At 41.6% G+C, this 19,018-nt stretch overlaps 2 protein-coding genes across 2 annotated transcripts in view; one reads left to right on the top strand and one right to left on the bottom strand.

Annotated features, from left to right (window-relative positions):
- rpp30 (ribonuclease P/MRP 30 subunit) overlaps window positions 1-12,093 on the bottom strand; it is a 31,400-nt gene extending 19,307 nt beyond the window's left edge. The window contains exons 1-6 of the mRNA XM_080205516.1: window positions 12,014-12,093; window positions 11,584-11,820; window positions 6,087-6,142; window positions 3,975-4,031; window positions 2,289-2,363; window positions 1,234-1,305 (exon numbers count right to left, since the gene is read on the bottom strand). Coding sequence (XP_080061642.1) covers window positions 1,234-1,305; window positions 2,289-2,363; window positions 3,975-4,031; window positions 6,087-6,142; window positions 11,584-11,665 — 342 coding nt within the window. The 5' untranslated portion in view covers window positions 11,666-11,820; window positions 12,014-12,093. The remainder of the gene's footprint in view (window positions 1-1,233; window positions 1,306-2,288; window positions 2,364-3,974; window positions 4,032-6,086; window positions 6,143-11,583; window positions 11,821-12,013) is intronic.
- Window positions 12,094-12,216: 123 nt separating this feature from the next.
- Window positions 12,217-19,018, top strand: part of LOC145354338 (kinesin-like protein KIF20B) — a 94,343-nt gene continuing 87,541 nt past the window's right edge. The window contains exons 1-2 of the mRNA XM_080205513.1: window positions 12,217-12,303; window positions 16,868-17,024. Coding sequence (XP_080061639.1) covers window positions 16,869-17,024 — 156 coding nt within the window. The 5' untranslated portion in view covers window positions 12,217-12,303; window position 16,868. The remainder of the gene's footprint in view (window positions 12,304-16,867; window positions 17,025-19,018) is intronic.

Raw genomic sequence — 19,018 nt, 5'->3', positions numbered from 1 at the left:
TGAGCAGGCAGAATCTCTCTACCTCTACTCTATCCATCCCCTTCATTATCTTATACATCTCTATAAGATTCCCCCTCATCCTTCTAAACTCCAACGAGTACAGGCCCAGTCTATTCAGCCTCTCTTCATAGTCCAATCTCCTCATCTCTGGTATCAGCTTAGTGAAACTCCTCTGCACTCCCTCCAAGGCCAAAATATCCTTGTGCAAGTGCGGCGACCAAAACTGCACACAGTACTCCAGCTGCGGCCTCACCAGTGCCGGAGTGTGTGGAGTTTGCACATCGCCCCCGTGTCTGCATGGGATTTCCTCCAGGTGCTCTGGTTTCTCCCATAGTCCAAAGATATGTGGGCTAGGTTGACTGGCCACCCTAGTGTCAGATTAGCAGGGTAAATATGTGGGGTTACAGAAATAGGGCTTGGGTGGGATTTTGGTCTATGCAGACTCGATGGGCTGAATGGCCTGCTTCTGCACTGTAGGGATTTTATGATTCACTATGCCAAATGACTACCTATTCTCAGCAACACTGAGGCAAACTTGAGCATGAGTTCAGCAGTAACCTCACTCACTTTAAATAGTCTGAGATATGGGAATACAACAAGAAGTTTCAGTTGGGAAAATGGCAATCATTTTTAAAAACTATTAATGAACAGAATTCTGTGAGCTCATCTACAGCTAGGACTCTCTGGTCCCATTGCAGTGAATGGAGTTTTGGCTGAGCACCAAATTCTCTATTCTTGCTGACAACAGTGGCAGAGTGTACAAGATCAGATATTTTCAGTCAATATCTTGGGGATGGAGTTCCTTCTTGTTGCTCTCATCACACATCACTAAGATGTTCAGCAGCTGGCAATCTGTTGCAGGCTTGCCAGATCTACAGTTTTTTTTTCTGTTTCCAGAATCTTAAGCCCTTCTAGTGGCCAGTCAATACTCAAGGCACATCTAAGCTGATGTAGATCACCTAAAACAAAAAAAAATTAGATTGTTCTAGGCACATGGGTTAGTGGAAATGGAAGGCAGGAAATTAGCTCATATTTGTTTGTTGCATTGATCCATTTCACTATTGATGCTGAATAAAAAACACCATTTGGAGATGCTAAATTAGCAGAATTTGTATTAAAGCCATATATATTGCATAAATTAACTAGAAACTGAAATACACAGCAAGATAATTGTCATTTCCATAAATGAATGGACACTGGTTATTTATACTCTCTTAAATCCTGGTCACTTACATGAAATAACTTTTCTGTTTTAGGGAACACAGCCACAATATCATAAGATCTGGTGTGTGGCGAAGTAGTTCTCTGTAAACACAATATTTATGTTTAATGATCAGTACAGAACATTATCATCATTCAAATGAGGTTTGAACAAACAAAATAAAACTGAAATATGGCCAATAACAGAATATGTTTATTTGGTGCTTTGTGACAACATCCTTGAATTACTGCAAAACTATATTTACTTTCCTGAGGCTAAACCCTATGCCATACACTAAACTCCTACTTAATTGTTCCTTGTTTTAACACTGTTCCACTTTAATGTTGAGAACCTGTAATTTTGTTGAGCAAGATTTGTTTTAATGTCATTTCCCACATGGTGTGATTGGACCATTTTGGAGTAGCCTCTCCCAAGATCAACCTTCCACCTTGCGGCTTATCCCCTTGCCTGATCTCCCCTCTTGACCACCGACCTCCCCCCACCCATGCCCAAGCCACTCTCTCGCTGAGCCTCTTGGCTCACCGCTTTCCTCTCAAGATCCAGATCAGATGCTGGAGGTCTAGGGTTGTGATAGTGTGGGTCCTCATCGTCCAGAACGATCAAGGTGGGGCTGTTATGATCCCATTTCTAAATAAAAAAGGCTGTTGAAGCTGCTGTTTCTGCCATGCTGCTGAAAGCAGCCAGTTATTGCATACATAAAACAAAGGATTACAACGGCCCTGGCTTGGCACTTGACTGGGATCCACAATTTAACACCTTTGGAACATCTTAAACAGGAATGCAGTTTCAGGAGGGGAAAGCACTGAATGAGCCAGCCAGAAAGTGAAAGGTTTGACAAGAGGGTGGGTCAGGCGAGGTTGGGTGGGGAAGTAGAAACAAGTTGGAGAGCTGGAGTAGGAGAAGCCATAAGTCAGAACATCAGGGATAGGAAGAATCTGCAGTGGGAGGTTTGGGGAGTAAGACCAGCAATATGGGAGTACTGCAAGTCGAAAATTACATTTTAAAATACACTATTTTAAAATAATGGTTGTATAAAAAAAATCCAAATATAAGCATCAGTACTTACCAGATCATTGCAGTGAGAGGCATCGGAGACAATCACAGTAAGTCTGGTCAGAATTTTAATTGGTTTTGATTTCCCCTATTTGACAGAAATTCTGTTAAACTCATCAGTTTCATTATTTCTTGGTCTACATTTTAACTACCATGGCAAAGTTTTTGTCTCTGAAGCTCAAATATAAATGTGCCATTAGGACTTCAGATTTAAAATATTTGTTGAAGTCATCTGAAACAGCACTGCAAGTCATCCCTTGAAAAAAAGAGACAGATGCAATCATGCAAGCTATTCATAGTGTTTAGAATACATTATAGATAATCTTAAAAAAAAATGTTGAGAATTCTTGAAGTTCTAAAACTGACCATCATAATCAACAATTTATCCTGTGACTATATTTAGAGTATAGTCAATGTTGTTTCTTCCAGTTTTTTCACTGGAGTTCTGATGAAAGGTCATCAAATTGAAAACAGGCCAAACGAAACATTAGCTGTTTCTCGTCTGGCTTGTTGGATATGTCAAGCATCTTTTTGTTTTTATGTCAGATTTTCAACTTCTGCAATATTTTGCTTTTGCATTTCAAATGCTTCTTGGGTACTCGTCCATGTGGTTTGGTCCTCAGGAACTGCAGTCAGTTGAATAGACTCAGTGCAAAGTGTGCATCAAATATTACCTCAATCACCTGGTAACCCCACAACTGCACAAATTCAATCACCTGAACAATTATGTTATCGTTAACAAAAGGGAATGATGTCTAACTTTAGAAATAATTCACTCAAAATTTACTGAACCAGTAGGAAAAACAAATAACATTTTGGAATGTTGAATATTCTTTACAGATCACAAATATATTCACAAAATGCTAACAAACTCATTATTACAAACCTAGTTTTCAGCTAATATCTATACATGCATGTTGAATACATCAGGCAATCCAAAGAATTAAGCAGTACAAGTTCAAAAAAAAACACAAATGTATTTGCATAGAAATATCAAAAGTGGTGAAAATTGGACTAAAAATTGAATTTACGTATTGCTATTATTATGAAGATAGTCTATAGCAGGGCAGCATGGTGGCACAGTGGTTATCACTGCTGCCTCACAGCTCCAGATGTGGGTTCGGTGCCTGGCTTCAATGTGTGGAGTTTGCATGTTCTCCATGTCTGCGTGTGTTTCCTGCAGGTGCTCCAGTGTCCCTGCTCAGTCTGAAAGACGTACTGGTTACATCGGCCACGCTAAATTCCCCCTCATCCAAACAGGCATCGTAGTGTGGCGACCAGGGGATTTTCACAATAACTTCATTGCAGTGTTAATGTAAGCCCACTTGTGACACTAACAAATAAACTAAACTAGTTATTGTCTATACTTACTTATACAAAAACGTACATGCAACTAATCACTTTATTCTGTTCTCAATGTTATTATGGAAAAGCTGAAGGATAATGGTTAAGCAGCAGGAGAACAGAGTTGGACTTCCCATTAACTCAGATAAGATTTTTTGCAGTGACAAAGGAAAGCAGGAGGGGTGGGACAGGTAGGTGGTCGGCAAGATCTTTTGCCCTACCTACATTGTCTATGGATGAAAAGTTTGAGAATCACTGCACTTTAGGCAGCTCAACAGAAACTAAAATTCTACTTCATAAAAAAGTGCATTCTACACTGAAGTTCATATCGTGTAAAATTTATTTATCTACATACCTGCACAATAGGTGGAGATGGATAAAGTTCTGTAACAGATATTGGTTTGGCAATTTCCTGTAAAACATTTTATTGTTGTAATAAATGTCGAGTGAAAAATATATTTTGAATGGAAATGCACAATTTGCACTTTTGTCAAAATACCATACCTGAAATTGTTAGTAAATAAATTCAGATAAATATAATAAATTCTAAGACATAACAAAAGGTATACATTGCAATAATATTTTACTCAGTAATGTGAGCATGAAAATGTAATAACTTGTATTTATACATGTTGCAAATAAATGTTACTATTAAAATCCTAATTATGTTCAGAAAGGGACATGCTCCCTAATCTTTTCATTTTGCACTCCTCAAGGCAGCTCACAAGAAATACTAACAGTAAAAGGAACACAATTTATATTGATTGGTTGGCAAGTGGACTCTGATTGGTAGAGGCAGTGTCATGGAGAATGCAGCAGGAAATAGTTAACTGCCAAGCCAATTTAGAGTTAGAATAGCAGAGTGAACTACAGTCTTTAAAATGTCAATTTTAGAAGCAATAAAGGTGTAATGATGGGTGCTTCAGTTGTTTACTGCAACTGCAGAAATTGGGACAGTTTTTTTATTTATAAGGAAAGAAAATTTCATATCTCAGGTAGTTGGTGTGCTGCCCTGTCCAGACTTCATGATAGGAAAGCAAAATACTGTGGGTGCTAGAAATCAGAAATTAAAAACAGAAAAAAAACTAGAAATACTCAGACCAAGTAGCAGTGTGGAGAGAGGAAATGCAGTGAAGCTTTCAAAGATTATCTTCATCACAACTAAGATTCAGGATGATTGAGAATTCTGATGACCTGATGTAGTTAGCAGTATTTTGGAGCGATCAGAAAGAAATAGGTACATGGATACATTTCAAAATTGTAATCTTAGCATGCTTACTTCGTTGTAAATTCTATTACTTTATGTCATTATAAAACAGGCTTGTCCAAACATTTCAACTGTGGTGATGGTGGCGTAAATTTCAGAAAGATCAAGTTTGGCATGATATTAAAATGAATTTCAAAACAAAACTAAGGTATGAAAAGAAACAACATGCTGAGCAAAAAACCAATGAGTAATAAATAAAGCAGAGTATTAGAGTGTAAGAAGGGCGAGGACGTATATTTAGCTTATTCCCAGTCTTAAGGTGTTCACTTCATCACCCTCACCAACTGAGGGATGGACAATGGTGTGTACGAGTGAGGGTGAATGAAAACCCGGATACTGGGAGAACCCAGATTTACGGAAACATTCTGCCTCTGTGCACACACACTCCCCTCACATAAACTCACTCTCTCCCACCCACATTTTATCTCCGATCTTCCTCTCTCACTCAACCATCCCCGCACAATCACCAATTCTCTCCACCCCCCACCCCAATTCTCGAGCCACAGTTCACAGTCACTGACTTATTCAGACGCCAGTAGGTCTCACTCCTGCTGTGTTGTGCTCTGCTCCAGAACAGCCTGAGCTCTGCTCAGACTTCCTCATGGCCCACTCAAGTCCATTCCTAGCGTCACTGTTTCCTGGGGTTCCACTCCCCAGCATTACTGCTTCCTGGGATCTCTCACCATGATTTCCAGCCCTGTGTCCCTAGGCTCCAAACTCACTGCCATTGGTGTTCACTGCTCTTCCAAGCACAAATTGTTTGTTTCCCACATTTGCCATAAGCAGCAAACATGGGAAAGAAATGGCCAGTGAATGGATCAGTTCTATTCAAACTTACCTGCTGTCCGACATGATGAAAACTGGCCCCATGAGCTGCACTGAAGGCTATCAAGAGCTGCACACAGCCCCCGGGCCACACATTGGACAAGCCTGTTATAGAGTATATTTACTCCTTCCATTTACTATTTTCTACTCGATTGTTTTTTTCCATGTCACCAACGATGTGCAAAAACAGCATCAAATTTTTCTTAGGTACGTTAGTGGGTGTTGTCAACTGTTCTCAGGAGATTTTTAAAAAGCTAATGCAAAATTGGGAGTTGCTGAACACCATGCCTAGAAGACAAATGACAGACACAAAACAATAGAAAAGATATTTAGAGATTAAAAGCAATTTGAATTGAGATAATAAAGCTTCCAGACCTGTCTCTTTCCTTGAAATTCAGCCACATGGTTAATCGCAACTGTTGAATAACCAACTAAGGAAGAGAAAAGATATCATTGGTAATGATATAGCAATTAGATATAATGCACATTCATGTTTATAAAAAAATTTTTGTTTGTTCCTGGGATGTGTTCATTTGCTTACAAGGCTAGCATGTGTTGCCCATCCAAAACCGTGCTCGAGAAGATGGTGGTGAACCATTTTTAAAACTGCTGCAGCCCATGTGTTGAACAAACAGACAGTGCTGTTAGGAAGGGAGTTCTAGGATTTTAACTCAGCAATGAATAGTGATATTGTTCCAAATCAGGATTTTATGTGGCATTAAAAGCAAATTAATACAGATGCTGCAGCACTTTTATATATTTTCACAGTAACAATGGCAATGTTGATGCAAGCCTACTTGTGACTAATAAATAAACCATAGCAAGTCTGACAGTTCATTGACCGAAAATGGAACTAACAATTCAAGTTTGGATGACTCTTCATCAGAGGGTATGTGGTGTCATTCTCATGCATCTGCTGCCCTTATCCTTTTAGGTGATAGAGGTTGCAGGTTTGGAAGATGCTGTAATTCACTCTGCTGCCACTCTGTCAAAGCAAATTTTGACGATGGTGGACACGGTGCCGATCAAGCAGGCTGCTTCATCCTGGCAGCATCTGTGGAGAGAGAACAGAGCTAATGTTTCAAGTCTCTTCAGCGATCTTACAGCGTCATTGTGATGTGAAACATTAGATCTGGTCTCTCCATGGGTGCTGTCAAACCTGTTGAGATTTTCCAAGATGTTCTGTTTTTGTTTCAGATTCCAGCATCCACAGTAATTTGCTTTTGTCTTAAGGCTACTTTGTTCTGTCTTGCTACTGATCTACTAGAGTATCGCTGTAGCTGGACCTCTCCAGGAAACTGCAAGCATTCCATCATACTCCTGATATGTGCCTTGTAGATGATGGACAGGCTTTAGGGAGTCACGAGTTGAGTTACTTACAGTTGAATTCCCTGTCTCTGACCTGCTCTTGTAGCCACAGTATTTGAGGCTGGTCCAATTCTGGCTAATGGTAACCCTTGGATGTTGATAGTGGGGGATTCAGCTATGGCAATGCTAGCTGTTATAATTCAAGTCAGAAATTCCAAAATGAAGTCTACCTGGATCATAAGTTTTGCCATTTGCATTTGGTTAGGGTAAGCATGAGATGTTTCACTTCAATTATGAGTCAAATGACTCACTAGGGAGGTTTCATCAAACAAAGTTTATTTAAGAATGCAGTTAACATGTATATAAAAGAAAATTAGCAATAACTTTTACCAATTACAAACAACAACCATGATATTGTATAAAACTTAACAGCTAAATACCAAACAAATATTCCAACCAAACAAATCCCATAAACAAGGCCCTTGCCACCTGTTTAGCACAGAAAATATGAATGTACACATGATGATGAAACTTAGTCCTTCAGTTGGATGCTGCAGCTCCCAATACACAGACAGACAAGCTTGAAGTAAATAAGAACAACCTCCCAAAACGAGAGAGACAGAGAGAGAGAGTCCAAGTCAATGCATTAGGCCCAGACTAAAAATAAACAAAGCCCCTTTTAACCACATAAGCAGCAATAAAACGACATTTAAACAGGCAGTCGGTATCACAATGAAATCAAAAGGCCTGCTTACAAATTGCAGAGAACATGATATCAGAAAAAAAAAATTTCTTAAGGTACACTGAGTGTCACACAGCATAGAATGTCAAGGGGAGATGGCCATGTTCTCTTGCTGGAGTTGGTCATTGCCTGACAATTACTTAAGTTGCACCATACATCAGTCCAAGCCTGAATATTCTTCAGGCCTTATTGCATAGTGACAGACTGCTTCAGTATTTGAGGAGATAAGAATAGTACTGAACATTGTGCAAACATCCCCCACCTCTGACCTTATGATGAAAGAAAGATCATTGATGAAGCAGCTGAAGATGGGTGGGCCCAGCAAATTACCCTGGGGAGTCATGCAGTCATGTCCTATAGTGGAGATGTTTGACCTCAAACAACCAATATTGAAGAACTCAGCAACCAATCTAAACAAGCACACCACTACACTAACAGACTTCATTAGTGATTGTGTGCAGAAGGTAGAGTGTTTTCCACTCAAAAACCATGGAAAAACAGGGACATCTACTGCTTACTGAAGTCTAGATTTGACAAATTCAAGTTGGGTGACGCTGACTTTTATAGGAAATTCAAGTATGACCTATGGAGGATCAAAAGATGCCAAGAGACAATACTGGGCCAAGCTGGAGTACCATGCTAGCCACACGAACATCTGCCACCTATGGAAAGGTCTACATGACATAATAGGCTACAAGGCAAAGAAGAAGAGAATCACTGGTAACAATGCACCACGTGTGATGAGCTCAACATATTCTATGCCTGTTTTGAGCAAGAGGTCAGTGAGAGATGCCATCTTCCCCAGAAGCCATAGTCGAACTGGTATAAGGTCACCACTGCAGACATCAGATAAACCTTCAAGAGTTATCCCAAATAAAGCAACTAGCCTGGATGGAGTATCCAGACGAGGATTCAAATTCTGCGCCGACATCTTTAACCTTTCCTTACTCTAATTGGAGGTTGTTACCTGCTTCACGAAGATAACAAACATCCCTGTAGCAAAGAAAAGCCAGGTAGCATGCCTTGATGAATACCACCCGGTGGCTCTATCATAGATCATTAAGAAGTGTTTTGAAAGGTTAGCCATGGTACACATCAACTTCAGTCTCCTGGATTGCCTGGGTCCACTAGTTTGCCTATCACCGCAACAGGTCCACAACAGATGTCGTCTCCCTGATCTCCAAACTCTGTGGCTTAGGGCTCGGTTCCTCCCACTATGACTAATTCCTCGATTTCCTAACCCACAGGCCACTAGCTGTGATAATAAGTAAGACATCTCCTCCACAATTATCCTCAACACCGGTGTCCTACAAAGGCTGGATCCTCAGCCCCTTAATACACTCCTTATACGCTTATGACGACGTGGCCAAATTCTGCTTCAACTCCAGTTTCAAGTTTACAAGTCAGATCTCAAACAATTACGAGATGGAGTACAGGAAGGAGGTAGAAAATCTGGTGAAATGACAATGATAATGACAATAATCTCTCCCTTGACATTGTAAAATGAAGGAAATAGTTATCGACTTCAGGAAGCGTCATCATCAGTGATGAATTGGAGATGGCCCAGAGCTTTAAGTTTCTAGCTGTTCAGATCAACAACAATCTGCCTGGTTCCTTCTACGTCAACACTATAGTTAAGAAAGCCCACCAACACCTTTACTTTGTCAACAGGTTAAGGAAACTCGACAATTTCTCTGCAACTCTCACCAATTTTTACAGATGCACCCATAGAAAGCATCCCTTCCAGATATATTACAGCTTGGTATAGCTTCTGCCCTGACCAAGACTGCAAGAAACTACAAAAAGATTGTGAATATAGTCCCAGTCCATCATGCAAATCAGCCTCCTATCCATTAACTTAGTGTACACTTCCCATTCATTGTCTTCGGGAAGCAGCCAGCATAATCAAGGACCCCACGCAACCAACATACGCTCTTCCTCCTTTGCTTTGATTTGATTTATTACTGCCACAACCTGCAAATCCCCTCCAAGTTGTACTATTTCCTGACTTAGAATTATATCAAATGTTCCATCTGTTACTGGGTCAAAACCCTGGAACTTCCTCCCAATTACCACTTCGGATTTACTTTGATTTATTATTGTCACGTGTATTAGTATACAATGAGAAGTATTATTTCTTGTGTGCTATACAAAGTATACTGTACATAGAGAAAGAAAAGAGAGAGTGCATAATGTAGTGTTACAGTCATAGCTAGGCTGTTGAGAAAGATCAACTTATTACGAGTAGGTCCATTCAAAAGTCTGACGGTAGCAAGGAAGAAGCTGTTCTCGAATTGGTTGGTACGTGACCTCAGACTCTTGTATCCTTTTCCTGATGGAAGAAGGTGGAAGAGAATGTCCGGGATGTATGGGGTCTTCAATTATGCTGGCTGCTTTTCCGAGACAGCAGGAAGTGTAGACAATCAATGGACAGGACACTGGTTTGAGTGATAGGCTGGGCTTCATTCTGAACCCTTTGTAATTTTTGGCAGTTTTGGGCAGAGCAGGAGCCATACCAAGTTGCGATACAACCAGAAAGAAGTCTTTCTATGGTGCATCCCTAAAAGTTGGAGACAGTTGTAGTGGACATGCCAAATTTCCTTAGCTTCCTGAAAAAGAGGCATTAGTAGGCCATCTTAAGTACAGCATCAGCATGGAGGGACCAGGACAAGTTGCTGGTGATCTGACACCTAGAAACTTGAAGCGCTCAATCAATTCCATCTGTCAAAAAAAAAAGATACAAACATCTGAACACGCAAAGAACAGCTTCTTCCCTGCTGTCATCAGACTTTTGAATAGTTCTATCATATATTAAGCTGAACTTTCTCTTCATCCTATCTGTAACTACAATATTATATTCTGCACCCTCTCCTTTCCTTCTTCCCTATGTACTCTATAAATAGTATGTATTGTCCATATAAGCACACAAGAAACAATACTTTTCACTGTATCCCCATACACATGACAATGATAAATTAAATCAAAACATAAGAACATAAGAAATAGGTGCAGGAGTAGGCCATCCAGCCCTTCGAGCCTGCCCCGCCATTCAATAAGATCATGGCTGATCTGAAGTGGATCAGTTCCACTTTCCTGCTTTCTCCCCATAACCCTTAATTCCCCTGTCTATCAGAAACCTATCTACCCGTGACTTAAATATATGTAGCGAGGTAGCCTCCACCACTTCAATGGGCAGAGAATTCCAGAGATTCACCACCCTTTGAGTGAAGAAGTCCCTCCTCAACTCTGACCTAAAGAAATGAAGAAAAGTCCGAAGAGAGTTGGAGTGGATAAATAGATTGCTGATGTAAACAAGCTTAAATTTGAGACCTTTTTCTAAGGTAGGGAAGGGCTTCCAAATCCAACTAATGTGACATGTAGGTCTACTTCCAAAGGATGAAAAACAGCTTGTCATAATAAATAACAGGACACTCCAATTAAAACACACCAGGTTCTGCATGCTTGGGATGTCTAACTAATTAACAACTTAGGAACAGAACCAAATAGGGATGACACAGTGTCTAGCCCTGTTACCTCACAGCACCAGGGACCAGAATTTGATTCCTGGCTTGTGTCAGTGTGTGTGTGTGGAGTTTGCACGTTCTCCCTGTGTCTGCATGGGTTTCCCCCGGGTGCTCCAGTTTCCACGCTCAGTCCAAAAGACATGGTTAGGTGCATTGAGGGAGAATGTAACATGGTAAATGTACCCGAACAGACGAGGTGTGGCGACTAGGGGCTTTTCACAGTAACTTCATTGCAGTGTTAATGCAAGCCCATGTGTGACACTAATAAATAAATAAATAAATACAAAACAGTACTCACGATGCGCCGCGTTTTCTATCAGGCTTTGCAATCTCTTTCTGTCGGGGGTGTTGACGATATTTAAATCTGCGAAGAGCGCCATGCTTTCACAACGTGACGGGAAGTGTTCGCTCTTGCAGCGTCTCGGCGTATAACTGTTTGCCACTCTCAGCAAGGCCCACTCACTCCCTTTCAAAATCCAGACCGACAAACTCGAAATAAAAAGGAGAAAGTGCTCGAGAAGCTCGGGAGAAACATCTATGGAGAGACAAAGAGAAAGCCGGAGGAGGTAAAGCTACTGCTCTATGAAAGCTCAGCAAAACCAACTCAAAGTGAGCCCGGCCACCAAAAACTACAATTCCCAGACTCCTGGCCCATCTTCCTCCTACCTCGTTTCGATATATTTAGTAACAACATCAAACACTCTCTCACTTTCACGCCAGTCGCTTACCTCAGACTCATTAGTTCACTCCCTCCCCCATCACCGTCGGCGGTTAGAAGACAAATCAGGAGCCCGGAAGGGGCGGGGCCTCAGCGGCACCGACCCTCCTCCCGTGATGCCCCGGGGCCACTACCACCTCGCCATTGGTGGAATTTAAACTGGGGGCGCGCGGCGGGAGCGTTAGTCTAGCGGAACGCGCGGTGAGGACAGCCCGGACCCGGTCGTCAGGGCCAGTGATTGAAAGGTACCAGCGGACCCGGTTCCGCACTGCCGGGGCTCTTCGGCTACTGTAGTTCCAGGTAAATCCAATATTTTCCGTCCCCCCAAAAAAACAGAGTCACCGCTGGGCTTGTACTGAAGCGGAAGAGGCGGAATGAGATTGACCGACTTCACTAACAAATCTGAGCCTGACCGACATCGCAAACAAATCTGGCCCGGAGGGTTCCCCGCCTTGGTTAATATTCGCTCCCCGTCCCTCCGCCCGCTATCCGTATTATTCAATCCTTTGAATAGACCTATGGATTTGTAGGTTAAGTAAGGTTTAAGTTTATTATTAGAGTATAAGTAGGCTCACATTAACACTGCAATGATAATTGCCCATGCTAAACTGTCCCAAGATGTGCAGGCTAGATGAATTGGCCATGGCAGGAAATGCACCCTTAGTATTCAAAGATGTGCTGGTTAGGTGGATTAGTAAGAGCGCAGGGTTAGGATTTGGGTGAGATGCTCTGTTGGAGAGTCTGTACAGACTTGATGGGCCGAATGGCCTGCTACTGCACGATATGATTCTGTACATTAAACTGATCTTTCTCTTCCCCCCCCCCCCCATCTGTAATGGCAGCACTACATTTTGCAGCCTCTCGTTTCTTTCTCCTTTACATACTCTAGGGTGGTATGTTTTGTCTATATAGTGTGCAGGAAACAATACTTTTCACTGTATCCTGATACGTGTGACGATAATAAATAAAATCCTGAGGACTTTGGCTGCTGTTCTTGCCTTTTAGCAAGTGTTACTTGTAGGTTGCCTGGTTATGGTGGATGGTGCACATACTAGATACTAACCAAGTGCCATGTAAAGGATCTCATGGATTTTATTTGAACAAAATGAGGAAAATCTTTGCCTTGGTTAACCTTCTATTCTTGACTGAAAACATTTCACGTTGAATATTGCACGTAAACAATTTCGCACAACTGATTTGTACTGATTTTTCTAAGCCTCTTTCCCCAAGTTTCTGTGCATTCTTCTTCTTTCTCCACGTAGAGGCACTTCATTCACATTTACTGCTTTGTGATATTGTGTGCACATTAGTTATTGTGCTTGTCTACGTAACCACGGTTGAATTCAGAACCAATTTGTTCGCTGTGTACTATTGTGGAGAGTGTGTTGAATATGTGAGATTTTTCTCCCTTATTTGAACTTTATTGTTTTTAGCATTTATAGGGCTAAAGTCTGTCTATTGATCATAGAACATGGAACACGGAACATAGAACACTACAGCACAAACAGGCCCTTCGGCCCACAAGTTGCGCTGATCATATCTGTACCTACCAGGCCATAGAACTATCTGTAACTCCCAATCCCATTAAATCCCATGTACTCATCCAGAAGTCTTTTAAAAGACCCCAGCGAGTTCGCCTCTACCACCACCAATGGCAGCCGATTCCACTCACCCACCACCCTCTTGAGTGAAAAACTTACCCCTAACACCACCTCTGCACTTGCTTCCCTGCACCTTAAACCTGTGTCCTCTCGCAGTGACCATTTCAGCCCTGGGAAATAGCCTCCGAAAATCCACCCTATCTATTCCTCTCAATATTTTATAAACTTCTATCGGGTCGCCTCTCAACCTTTGTCTCTCTAGGGAGACTAGACCTAGCTCCCTCAACCTATCTTCATAAGGCATGCCTCTCAGTCCAGGCAACATCCTTGTAAATCTCCTCTGCACCCTTTCAATAGCTTCCACATCCTTCCTGTAGTGAGGCGACCAGAACTGCACACAGTGCTCCAAGTGGGGTCTGACAAGGGTCTTATAAAGCTGCAGCATTACCTCCTGATTCCTAAACTCAATCCCTTGATTAATGAAGGCCAGTACACCGTACGCCTTCCTGACCACATCCTCCACCTGCGAGGCCGATTTAAGAGTCCTATGGACCACTACACATTTATCCGCGTTGAAGTCCATCTGCCACTTCTGTGCCCAGTCTTGCATCCTATCTATGCCATGCTGCAACTTCTGACATCCCTCCAGACTATCCACAACACCACCAACCTTCGTATCGTTGACGAACTTACTAACCCATCCCTCCACTTCCTCATCCAGGTCATTTATGAAAATGACAAACAGCAGGGTCCTAGAACAGATCCCTGGGGCGCTCCACTGGTGACCATCTCAGCACCTCTTGCACATAGCTGTTGGTGTAACATGGAAGTGATTTCAATGTCATATATTTTATAAGATTCACCCAACAACAACTATTTAGTGTCTTTTTACGACAGTAACATTTATAGAATTTCTAAGTGCAGAAGGAGGCCATTTGGCCCATTGTGTCTGCACTGACCACAATCCCACCCACACCCTATCCCCATACCCCATATATTTACCTTGCTAGTCCCCCTGACACCAAAGGGCAATTTTCTGTGGCCAATCAACCTAACCTGCACATCTTTGGAGTGTGGAAGGAAAGATGTCCAAAGATGTGTGGGTTATGTGGATTGGCCATGCTAAATTGCCCCATAATGTCTGGGGGACCAGCCAGGGTAAATGCATGGGGTTGTGGGGATAGGGTCTGAGTGATATTGTGGTTGGTGCAGATTTGATGGGCTGAAAGAATCCTACAGTGCAGAAGGATGCCAATGATACCGGAGGTAACCTACGCAGACACGGGGAGAACTCCACAGTCAGTCACAAGCCGTGAATTGAATGGGTCCCTAGCGCTGTGAGGCAGTAGTTCTGACGACTGTGCTGCACATTATAAAGCAAAATTAATATTGAGCCACAAAGGGATATATTAAGTCATATTGCTATGATCCCCATAGAGAGACCAATAACATTTTTTAAAGAAATTTAAACTTCCAGTAAGTAGCTGAAAGGATGTCACAACAAGATTTCTTTCAAGACTTTACAAACTAAAAGCAATGTTCGCCAAACATGCTTTGAAGTAGGTAACTTCTATAATGACAGAACATAACTGCCCCTTTTACTTTTAATACAACAGAAAATCACACTTGAGTTATGTTATACATTTGCCTTTGAATGTCTATTCAAATTAATTCTTGTGAAACCTATCCTGTCCTTTTCCTTTCCAACCCGCATGGTTACTTTTAACTCCATGTGGTGGGTTATCCTGGAATTTTCATGCTGGCTTACGCTCTCATACAATGTCGACACCTATTGTAAAGGGTGTGCTAACAGGGCATTTGGAAAATAATGGTAGGATTGGGCAGAACTAACATGGATTCTGTTGGTGACATTTGAGAATGTGGCAAGCAGAATAGATCAGGGGAACCAATGGTTGTGAAATACTTGGATTTTCAGAAGGTGTTTGTTAAAGTTCTGCACATCGGGTTGGCAGGCTGTTAGTAATGGGGTATCTTGAGGAACTGTGCTTGGGCCCCAGCTATTGACAATCTATATCGATGCTTTGGATGCGGGGACCATTGAACACATTTAATACATGCCAAATATTTCGAAGTTGTAGAAAATGTTTAATTCCTGTATTAATAGAACTGGCATTAACTTCAAGCGGTTAAGAAGCTAATGCATATTTATGCTTAATTGGATGCAGTGGGAACATGTGTGCAATCAGCATGTACCTCACTTCATGTGCCCTGCACATATGTATCACTTTAGTTAGACTGGTAGGAGAAAACTATCTGGACAGAAACCAGCAGAATGTTGCAATTCTGCACATGGGTAACAGCCAACAAAATGCCTTGTCAGTCGCACTCGGAACCCTGATGGGCCACATGTGGCCCCCAGGCATCCAGTTGCCCACCATTAGACTAGATGATTTGATCGTACCAATGGTCTGTGCTGCAAGAAAAGTACCAAGCAGCCGTGAAACAAAGTCATTGAGCTCTGGTCGATGATGGCGCCAGGTGTCGTAACTTCCATAGATATGGGCATGGAATGTGTTTCAGCAATGGTGGCTGCAGCTTTTTGAAAAAAAAGGAACAGGCAGGATAGTGCACTTGAACAAAATGCTACTCAGACCCCATCATCCTGTGAAGGCAGTGGAATAGGTGATCAGACGTGCCAAATGCCAAGGTGTTCAGCATTCTTGATGTGAACTGCGGGTTCTGGCAGATTTTGTTAGATTGCGCTGATTTTCTTTTGTTTGCTGTCTGTGCCTTACATGCAATATGTACTGATAAAAGTTTCTGGTTAAGTGTATATGTGTTAAAATGTTGCAGCCACTGTTTTAATATAGGAAAAATGATAGCTAATTTGCACTCAACAAACTCTCAAACAGTGTGATAATGACCAGTTCTTATGGTGTTGATTTGGGGGGGTAGATATTGATGTGGAGATGCCAGTGTTGGACTGGGGTAAATATTGACCAGACATTAGAGATAACTTCCCTGCTCTTTTACAAAATAGCATCACCTGATAGAGAGAAACACACAACATTATTTGCATAAAATGTAATAAATTTGTTTTATCACATGACTGATACAAGTCAAGTTACAGAAATTATATCAATTGAAATAAACCTTAAACCATGTGACAAGTTCCAAGCGTTTCCACATTTGTGGAGACTTGCCCTGTTGCACTGAGCACTTATTACAATTTTCATAACCTCATGGATTTAAAATGTCAAAAATAAAATGTAACTTACCAATAATTGTTTCTTTCTTAGCAGAATGGAACCAGTATTAAACTCTAAGTTGTCATTTATACAATCGCAAGGAATTGCAAATGATGAACAGGAGATGTCTACTGCAGAGGATTTTGAAGCCATTAAAAAGGATTTGATTGATGAACTTTGCCAGGAAGAAAATTCAAATCCATCGCATGTGGTAAATACATGATATGATTTGTCTACATGCAGCAAGATTTGGACAATAGTGAGGTTTGGGCTGATAAGTGGCAGTTGGCATTTGTCATGCAAGTTCCAGATAATGACCTACAAGAGAGACTCTAACCACTTTGCCTTGGCATTCAATTGTATTATACCACCAATTTCCGAACACCATTAACTTCCTGGAAGTCATTGTTGACTAGAAACTTAACTGTATCAGCCACAAATGTTATGACTAGTATAGCAAGTCAGATATTTTGGACTCAAAATCACTCCCACCGTCTAGTCACAATTCAAGAGTTTGATGAAATCCTGCCCATTAACTGCATGGGTCTGGCTGCAACAGCACTTAATGTTCGAGCCCAACTTTCACATCGCAGTCCATTTGATATGTACTGCAGCAACCAGCTTGCTAGTACATAAGAACACTAAACAGGAACAGGAGTAGACCAAATGACCTGTCAAGACAACTCCACCATTCCGTATGATTGTGGTGGATCTTGGGCTTCAGCTCCACATTACTGCTTGTTCGTCATATCCCTTGATTTCCCAGGATACCAAAAATCTCCACCCCAGCTTTAAACTTGTTCAATTCAGCACTATCCACAATCCTCTGAGGCAGAGAATTCTAAAGATGCACAATTCTTTGAGTGAATTAATTTGAGTAATTTCTTCTCATCCCAGTCCTAAATGATTGGTCCTTATTTTAAGATGATGCCCCCATGTTTTAGATTTGCTTCCACTGTGTGGGGAAACAATCAGCAGCCATCCTATCAAGTCCTTTCAAAATCTTGTATGGTTTCAATCAGACTTTTGAACTTCAGATAATATAAGCCCCATTTGCTTATCATAGGCCCTTGTTTAGGGAGCCTTAACTGTGCTGTCTCCAGTAAATTCTTAAATACGCTGACCAAAACTACACACAGTACCCCTGATGTGGTCACCAAAATTTGGACAACCATAGCAAGACTTTGCTCCTGTGTACTAATTCCCTTGCGAGAAAGGCCATCTTTAAAGTCATTCATGGGATGTGGGTGTCACTGGTTTGCCCAGTATTTTAATACACATCCCTAATTGCCCTTGAGAAAACGGTGGTGAGCTGCCGCCTTGATCCCTGCAATCCATGTGATTACCTGTGCACCTGCAATGCTGTTAGGGAGAAAGTTCCAAGATTTTGACCCAGCAGCTGAAGGAACATGATATTTTTGCAAGTTGAGATGGTGAGAGGCTTGGAGGAGGACTTGCAAGTGGAGGTGTTCCCACGTGTTTGCTGCCCGTGTCCTTCGAGATGGTTATGGGTTTCGAGGTGTAATCTAAGGAGAGTTGTGAGTTCCTGCACTGCATCTTTGTAGATAGTACTCATTTAGCTGCTTTGGTCGTGGAAGGAGTGAGTTTTCTTTTATGGAAGGGGTGCCAATGAAACTGGCTGCTTTGTTCTGTATGGTGTCAAGCTTCTTGAGTGTTGTTGGAGCTGTGGTGAGTATTCCATCATGCTCCTGACTTGTGCCTTGTAAATGGTAGGTAGGCTTTGGGGAGGTCAGTTGAGCTATTTGTTGCAGGATTCCTCACCTTCGACCTGATCTTGTAGCCACAATATTTATGCAGCTGGTCAGTAGTAACCCCTAGGATTTGATGGTGGCAGTTCAGCAACGGTAATAACATTGAATGTCAAGGTGCGATGGTTACATTCTCAGTTGTTGGAGATGGTCTTTGCTTGGCACTTGTTGCTTGTCAGTTCAAACCTGAATGTTGTCCTGGTATTACCATTTGCCTTATTTGAATGTGCACAGCCAAATCTCTTTGAACATCAACACTTAAAAGTTTCATGTCTTTTTTAAAAAATCCAATTTTTTGATCCTGCAACCAAGGTAAATGAATGTTACGGTTTGCTAAGTTTTACTGTTACCTTGTTGCCCAATCACCTAGCCTGTCTAAATCTCTTTGCAACCTCTGTCTTCACCACAGCTTGGCTTCCTACCTAGCTTTGTATCA

The sequence above is a fragment of the Carcharhinus amblyrhynchos genome, chromosome 17, assembly GCF_965287045.1.
Source record: "Carcharhinus amblyrhynchos chromosome 17, sCarAmb.v2.hapA, whole genome shotgun sequence".
NCBI classification, from domain to species: Eukaryota; Metazoa; Chordata; class Chondrichthyes; order Carcharhiniformes; family Carcharhinidae; genus Carcharhinus; species Carcharhinus amblyrhynchos.
This window is presented reverse-complemented; position numbering and strand designations above follow the sequence as displayed.